This window comes from Haliotis asinina, chromosome 10, assembly GCF_037392515.1.
Source record: "Haliotis asinina isolate JCU_RB_2024 chromosome 10, JCU_Hal_asi_v2, whole genome shotgun sequence".
NCBI lineage: Eukaryota > Metazoa > Mollusca > Gastropoda > Lepetellida > Haliotidae > Haliotis > Haliotis asinina.
Genome location: NC_090289.1, coordinates 21954667 through 21963770, shown reverse-complemented (window position 1 = coordinate 21963770; position 9104 = coordinate 21954667). Strand labels below are relative to the sequence as shown.

At 40.6% G+C, this 9104-nt stretch overlaps 1 protein-coding gene across 1 annotated transcript in view; it reads right to left on the bottom strand.

The window, feature by feature from the left end:
* Positions 1-944: 944 nt before the first annotated feature.
* Positions 945-9104, bottom strand: part of LOC137298936 (protein Wnt-9a-like) — a 28121-nt gene continuing 19961 nt past the window's right edge. Inside the window, exon 4 of the mRNA XM_067831320.1 lies at positions 945-1646. Coding sequence (XP_067687421.1) covers positions 1176-1646 — 471 coding nt within the window. The 3' untranslated portion in view covers positions 945-1175. The remainder of the gene's footprint in view (positions 1647-9104) is intronic.

Below are 9104 nucleotides of genomic sequence, written 5' to 3'. Positions count from 1 at the left end.
TCATAATAACTCATTCGAACTCTCAATGCTGTCTTTGTCAAGCATGGACATCCATTCTTCTTTACATGAGGATGACGCTGTGATTTATACTAATGTCCCAAAAATGTGTTACAGTTGATAGTTTGTACTGTTCATCGTGTTTGGAATGTGTCTCATCCGTTTAAAATCAACAATCAGATGTGTACATGGAAAAATGTTGAAAACGCATTTTGTTTAAGAATGATGTTTATACACATGTAACAACACGAGGACGTGTTGGGCCCGTTGCCGCAATTAAAATTTCCTTTTACAATCTCGTTTGGGTGTTCTAGGAAGCGAACAGTACATATTCCCTTATCAAATTTTCCAGAAGAAACGTCCTTGAAATGAATTGCTCGTGCAATACCGGAAGTTGGGTGTCAAAATGGCATGGGCATGACATCAAGAGTATGGCAGCGACAGGTAACGATGCCTGCCTCGTGCAGCATGAGTAACTTTCTCGCAACATTCTCGAATCAAAGGACTTACTGACCGACCTGTTCACTGGGTTCGAACCCCACTGAACATTTCTGGGATAAACTATGGATACGGCTTTACAGACGTCAGCCAAACGCCAGGCAACGTTGCCTATTTAACCACAACCTAGCAGCGTTAGTGGCGGGATATATCGTTATAGCGTATACAAGATACTAGACGTGACGACAGGAATGCAGCAGGGGCAGTAAACAGTACATTTCCCTGTATGAGAATTATTTCATATTCGCCATTTCATGAAGTAATATTTACACTTGATCGACAGCTAAGTACCTTATTATTTTCTTCCACACGAAACTCGGCGTTTCGTTTTCAAAGTGTTCAAGCATGAATTGTTTTGCATGGCACGTCGCTCACCGCAAAGCACTTTAGCAGTATTAGACACTTGTGAGTACGTTAATATGCATTCGGTCTCAAAAAGACATGCAATAGCATGAAACTGTGTTTTACTGGCTACAAAACACTACAATATATTCTCTCACGATTATGGTCAATAATGAATCGATATTTTGACAGCCGTCGACGATATTCGGTGCAAGAAGAAAACCTCTACATGTCTTTGTTAAACAGTTCCTGGCCTGAGCGTGAACAATCCCTTTTGACAGTGGGCCATTGACTGAATATCATCCATTGTCACAGTACCAGCGAAACAAGATCTGACTTCATTTGCACATATGAATCTTTTCTTCATGTAGGCACCTTTTACAGTTTACTTTGCAGCACCAAATAACTTGACACTGACATGAACGTTGCACCTGCTTGTGAAGGACATTATATCCACGCCCGCAGCATATAACTTCACAGTTTTTGTCTTTGTCACACACTCGCCCTGATGTTCCAGGAGAGTATCTGCCTGACCCACAGAAACTGGGGGAATTATCCAAGTACAGGAGGTCGCCTCTTCGTGCTGACAACACCTCGCTGGAAACACTTGGACCCCTTAATCTTTTATGGCGAGATTTTCCTGTCGCATGGTTTGTGTAGGCGCCAACCTTGACGGCATGTTCATATTTTGATTTGAGAATAGTGCCGATTTTATGGAAAGAAGAAAGTTGCCGCCAACATGACTTCATCGTGCAGGATCCAGATACGCCATGGCACTTGCAAACTGTTTTGACGTTGTCCTTGACAACCTGCAACATGCAACGCATATAGATTGAACAAAAGACATGAAAGAGATACTATGCAATACTATTTTGTGTACTGGCTCGACAAGTCACTAATCAAAGTTTCATGTACAGTAACCTCCGAAAACGCCAATACTATTTGTTTAACTCATGCATATGTCACTCTGTAACTGTAAAGAGGTTCTTTACCTCTTACTGAAACATTAGGAGGGCCAAATTTACATAGAACTTTTTGAGGAAACTTGTTAACTATGTTTTAAAAAGCTTTTTAGATGCATTGGGGGCTAAGCTAGTTTCAGGTTTTGAGACTGGAGAATGGTAGCGGGATTTATTCTTCAAAGCAAATATCTCTGACTTGATTACATTAACCGAATATTACTAGAATACACGTTTCAATTCTTACGGGCCTTCTAGGTGTATTTGGTGTTATTGTGAAGAATTAATCGTGGGAGTAATTTTATATAAGTTTTTAGCTGTATGCTTTGACCAGTTACAATCTTGCTGTGAAATTAGACCGGATATCTATGCTCGAGCTGTATCTATCATTTTAATTTCAACGCTTCTTGAAAACATTACGGTTGCAGATTTATATTAGGACTACATGTGATTATCCATCAGCAAACAGTTGTATTAAGTGACGTAGGGTGTTCAAAGAGTCGATTATTACTGTATTTTACATCAACCACGTCATTCATAAGCATAAACACTATTGATATTTAAAGGACTGATCCAAGGAATAAGTACGATGGCACGTATCAAACAAGATTCGTTATTCTCACCAGGATCTAAGTATTCGAAAACTCAACACTTATAGCTGTTAGAGCGTTCGACAGTCGATAGTTTATGGAAATAGTCGTATGCAGTATGTGCTATAGACACATTACCACTGTACTGATTGCCATGTACACTCACGTCCAAAAGAAACTTGACCCCTAACATTGTTGATTTAAATTAAAAATTTTATTTTGAATAAAGCAAAATACGACGTTATAACATTTCCTTTCTACACAGACACTGAAAACTTAGTGCAGAAACGCAACATTTCAAAATCACGCTTTACAAGCGAAGTTCTCGAAAAAATGGTTTTCCTGCTTGTGCACGAAACCAACGTGCACTTTTGAGCATAAAGGGAGAGTGCACACCTCACTGTCATCGCAGTCATCGCCGGAAAACCACTGAAAGAATGCTAAGACTTACAGCGGAGCAACGTGAAAAAGCTATCGGTATGATCCAAATGGGGGCTCCTCGAGGCCATGTTGCAAGAACCTTCGGCTACTCGACCACAGCGGTATCCAACTTGATCCAGCGGTTCTAACAGACTGGCCAAACAAGGGGCCGTCCCAGATCAGGGAGACCACGAATCACAACAGGAAGACCGGTACATCCGTATTCTTCATCTACGTAACCGCTTCCTGACGGCAACGTCAACAGCAGTAACAGCGTTAGGTCGCCGCCTCAGTCGACAGACTGTGGCTAGACGTCTTCGTTCCTTTGGCATCAGGAACTACAGACCCTACAGAGGAACGTTCCTAACCCTTGCACATCGGCAGCAGAGACAACGTTGGGCACGTCACGTACGACGTTGGCAGATTCGTGACTGGCGGAGGGTACTCTTCTCGGACGAGAGCAGGTTCAATCTGTTCCAGAACGGTGGCGGGAGACGAGTTTACCGCAGAGCGAGTGAAAGAATGGCTCCTTGCTGCATTCAGGAGACTGAACCTTTCGGCGAGGAAGTGTTATGATCTGGGGAGACATAATGGGAGATCTGACCACTAGACACGTTGTCTTTGATCAGAACCTGACTAGACAACGCTACATTGACCAGGTTTTGAGGCCAGTAGTTCTTCCTTTCCTCCGTCAACAGTAACGAGGCACTTTACTTCAACATGACAACGCCAGGCCCCATGTTGCTCGAATTGTTCAGGACTTCCTAAATCGCAATAACGTCAACGTTCTGCCTTGGCCTCCGCGTTCTCCTGACATGTCTCCGATCGAGCACCTGTGGGACCACCTGGATCGTCGTATCAGACGGCGTCAAGCACCTCCACAAACCCGTCAACAGCTGATTCATGCGCTCAGAGAGGAGTGGCAGAGAATCCCTAACAACGTCATCTGACAGCTGACGTCATCAATGCGCAGGCGTGTGTTTGCATGCATCCAGGCACAGGGAGGACACACCCGTTACTGACATTCACTTAAACCAGTCTGAGAACTTTTGTGTGGTTGAAGTCTGTGTCCATTGTACCATGTAAATTTCGATTTTCACCTACTCTTTAACGATTACGTCACATCATCATTAACTTTCGCTGCAACGCCATAAGAGCTTGTAATTTTTTGGTCAGTAGATGGAGCAGATATTATGCCAATTGTAGATATAGCTCTTTTGTTTTATTTGTTTATCTACTCATAACAATGCAAGTTAAAATCGCATCCTACAACTGTATCATTATATGACTTTGGTATTGTGTTTCGATTTTCAGTGAGATTCCAATATGAATTGCTTACACCTGCTCCATAAACAAAACACTAATATTTCGCGAAGTCAATGTACAGTCCAAGCGTTTAAAACATTAATGTCCATACAGTCCTTGCGTCATGGGAGAGTGTTTATACGGCTCTTTATGGAACTGATTTATCAGTCATTACATTTACTGGTAATTACGTTTATTTTTACAGATACATTACATGATTACATAATTAACAACTTAAATATCTGGGTTCCATTTATTTATTTTTAAAAAACGTTACGTTTACGTTATACATACTACAACCTTTACTTTGTCAATCAACCCACTGTCACCAAACCCATAAACAGATGTTGCTCATTCGTATGCACTTGATCCCCAGCTGCACTCCTTATCCCTACCTACGTTACAAAGCTCAGATGTAAAATTATAAATGTCTTTATGATGACTTTGTAATGCCAGTAACATTTTCAGTGTATCACTACAAAGACACTATTGCTTTCAGCCATGGCTCCTGGCTAAATATCACTGTGGTCTAAACCAACCAAAGATCAAGACGAAGGCCAAAACCAACAGTACTATGAAAACCACGGCCAATATGTAATGTACCAACTACACAACACACCAAGACCAGTGACAAGACACAAACCTATTTAAAAGGATAGCAAGACACGTGCAATGATCAAGACCAAGGTTACAACAAATACCGAATCTAAACCAAATCTATAACATCAATCCCCGAAGCAAAGATAACATAAAATAAAACAACGGACAAGACCAAGACTAATACTAAGGACATGCTCAAATACATGATCAAAGCCATTACCAAGTTCGAAACCAAAACCAAGGGCAAAGTCATGGCCAAAATATAAGCCAATGTTATTTGCAAGGTAGAGGCAAAAAAGAAATAGCCATGTCAATGCCAAGAACGAAAACCTTCAACTAAAACCAAGATAAAGATCAAAACCACGGTCAAAACCAAACGTAGTTCAAGACCATGTCCAAAACCAAGCCATAACCAGGAACACTGACCAAAGCGAATGCCAAGACTAATACCATGACCAAAGCTAATGTCAAGACTAATAGCGTGACCAAAGCTAATGTCAAGACTAATACCATGACCAAAGCTAATGTCAAGACTAATACCTTGACCAAAGCTAATGTAAAGACTAATACCTTGACCAAAGCCAATGGCAAGACTAATACAATGACCAAAGCTAATGTCAAGACTAATACCATGACCAAAACCAATGGCAAGACTAATGTCATGACCAAAACCAATGGCAAGACTAATACCATGACCAAAGCTAATGTCAAGACTAATAGCGTGACCAAAGCTAATGTCATGAGTAAGATCATGGCCAAAGCTAATGTCAAGACTAATACCATGATCAAAACCAATGTCAAGACTAATACCTTGACCAAAGCTAATGTCAAGAGTAATACCTTGACCAAAGCCAATGTCAAGACCAATACTATGACCAAAGCTAATGTCATGAGTAACATCATGACCAGAACTAATGTCAAGACTAATACCTTGACCAAAGCTAATGTAAAGACTAATACCTTGACCAAAGCCAATGGCAAGACTAATACAATGACCAAAGCTAATGTCAAGACTAATACCATGACCAAAACCAATGGCAAGACTAATGTCATGACCAAAACCAATGGCAAGATTAATACCATGACCAAAGCTAATGTCAAGACTAATAGCGTGACCAAAGCTAATGTCATGAGTAAGATCATGGCCAAAGCTAATGTCAAGACTAATACCATGATCAAAACCAATGTCAAGACTAATACCTTGACCAAAGCTAATGTCAAGAGTAATACCTTGACCAAAGCCAATGTCAAGGCCAATACAATGACCAAAGCTAATGTCATGAGTAATATCATGACCAGAACTAATGTCAAGACTAATACCTTGACCAAAGTTAATGTCAAGACTAATACCATGACCAAAACCAATGTCAAGACTAATATCATGACCAAAACCAATGGCAAGACTAATACCACGACCAAAGCTAATGTCAAGAGTAATACCTTGACCAAAACCAATGTCAAGACTAATACCATGACCAAAGCCAATGTCAAGACTAATACCATGACCAAAGCTAATGCCAAGACTAATAGCGTGACCAAAGCTAATGTCATGAGTAATATCATGGTCAAAGCTATTGTCAAGACTAATACCATGATCAAAACCAATGTCAAGACTAATACCTTGACCAAAGCTAATGTCAAGAGTAATACCTTGACCAAAGCCAATGTCAAGACCAATACTATGACCAATGCTAATGTCATGAGTAATATCATGACCAGAACTAATGTCAAGACTAATACCATGACTAAAACCAATGTCAAGACTAATACCACGACCAAAGTTAATGTCAAGAGTAATATCATGACCAGAACCAATGTCAAGACTAATACTTTGACCAAAGCTAATGTCAAGACTAATACCTTGACCAAAGCCAATGGCAAGACTAATACAATGACCAAAGCTAATGTCAAGACTAATACCATGACCAAAACCAATGGCAAGACTAATGTCATGACCAAAACCAATGGCAAGACTAATACCATGACCAAAGCTAATGTCAAGACTAATAGCGTCACTAAAGCTAATGTCATGAGTAATATCATGGCCAAAGCTAATGTCAAGACTAATACCATGATCAAAACCAATGTCAAGACTAATACCTTGACCAAAGCTAATGTCAAGAGTAATACCTTGACCAAAGCCAATGTCAAGACCAATACAATGACCAAAGCTAATGTCATGAGTAACATCATGACCAGAACTAATGTCAAGACTAATACCTTGACCAAAGCTAATGTCAAGACTAATACCTTGACCAAAGCCAATGGCAAGACTAATACAATGACCAAAGTTAATGTCAAGACTAATACCATGACCAAAACCAATGTCAAGACTAATATCATGACCAAAACCAATGGCAAGACTAATACCTTGACCAAAGCTAATGTCAAGAGTAATACCTTGACCAAAGCCAATGTCAAGACCAATACTATGACCAACGCTAATGTCATGAGTAATATCATGACCAGAACTAATGTCAAGACTAATACCATGACCAAAACCAATGTCGAGACTAATATCATGACTAAAACCAATGTCAAGACTAATACCACGACCAAAGTTAATGTCAAGAGCAATATCATGACCAGAACCAATGTCAAGACTAATACCTTGACCAAAGCTAATGTCAAGACTAATACCTTGACCAAAACCAATGTCAAGACTAATACAATGACCAAAGCTAATGTCAAGACCAATACCATGGCCAAAGCTAATGTCAAGACTAATATTATGACCAGAACCAATGTTAAGACTAATACCATGACCAAAGCTAATGTCAAGGCTAAAACAATGACCAAAGCAAAGACCAAGACCGACGTCAAGAACTTGACCAAGGCCCATACAAGGGTAAAGATCGGGAAAACAGCCGAACCTGAATACAAAACAATGTCCAGACTTTAACTTAAACGATAAATACGTAGGCCAAGACAGTGGGCCAAAACTAAGATATGTAACAAGAAATCCTTTCAGAATCAATTTCAAGCTGAGAAAATTGACCCCCTACATGCAACAGTGTATCAAGGGTACAGGCGATGGAAGGAGGGAGATGACAAATCCCAAGTAGTCATCACTCAACAAAACATATGTATGTCAGAAATGTATGTTTTGTGTATGTCCGAGACGTATGTATTTTTTATACTTATGTATGTCAGAGATGTTACTTGTTGATATACGTCTATATCCATATGTTTTATCCATAAGTAGAAGTATGTTTAAAGGCTGACATAGATAAAGGATACTGTAAGGATCCCCGTTATTGTTGTTTTCGTAATTAATGAACTAAATATATATTCCCTCAAAATGCAAAGGTGTATTTTACGAATTTCATCTGCTGTCTTAAACATGAGATAGCACATGTAATTCTGGATAAGTTGCACCCAATACACCAGAAAATGCACCTGTGCGCTTCATTTTGTACTAACTGAAAAAAAGTAACAGTGCATACCATAACATTGCATAAAATCATTTGAACAGTTATAAAGATAACTCTGTACAAGCATGTTGTAAAGCAATGTGCTTCAAATTTGATGCCACATTTCGCGTGCGGCACGTGCACTTTGTGCGCAAAGAACTTACACACATTTTGCATGCCTTTTGAAACGTGAAGTTCTAAACTGATTATTCTCTACTCTCTGAATGTTGTGGAAAACACGTTAATTTCAACCTAAACTGCGCGTCATGTCACGGCTTACAGAAAGTCAGTGTCTCCGCTCCGTCTGTATGCTGGAGACACAGAATGGCCAGACATTTTGGTGTCCATCGAAACACCATCCCATCTCTGTGGAGACGATTTCAACATAATAGGAACACGAGAGATTTGCTTTGTACCGTCATCCACGCGTGACGTTACGTCAGCGAGACACTCACAATTGAAGGACCCACCTAAGGATTCGATTCTGCTCCTCCGAGCATCCCTGGCTTACTTCCAGTCAGCTCCAGGACTGTACGGAACACACCATCCGGGCCCGACGACAGGCAATACGTCCAATTTGGCTCCAATTTGCAACGTCACCGACAAGCACTCTTGCTTGGTGCAGACAGCATCTACAGTATAGAAGACGCAGACGCGTGCGTCGTTCACCGTCGACAGTTAGGTGGCGAGTGCGTTATGGACACAAATTGTCATTGTCAGTGGCAGTCTTTCAGGTTTGCGATACAGGGATGAGATCCTTAGGCCTCGTGTGCAGCCGCGTTTATTCAAGGAGAGAGACGTAACTTCACGCTTCAACAAAATCCACATGTCGCTCGTATACGTGTTGTAACAGATTTCACCAATGAGACAGCACACTATTCCGGTACATCCCTGGCCCTCGCGAGCTCGCTTGTGATGGAATGGAGCTTAGTGTTGCATATGCGTCGTCGTTGTCAAGCCTACACCGACTTCAGAACACA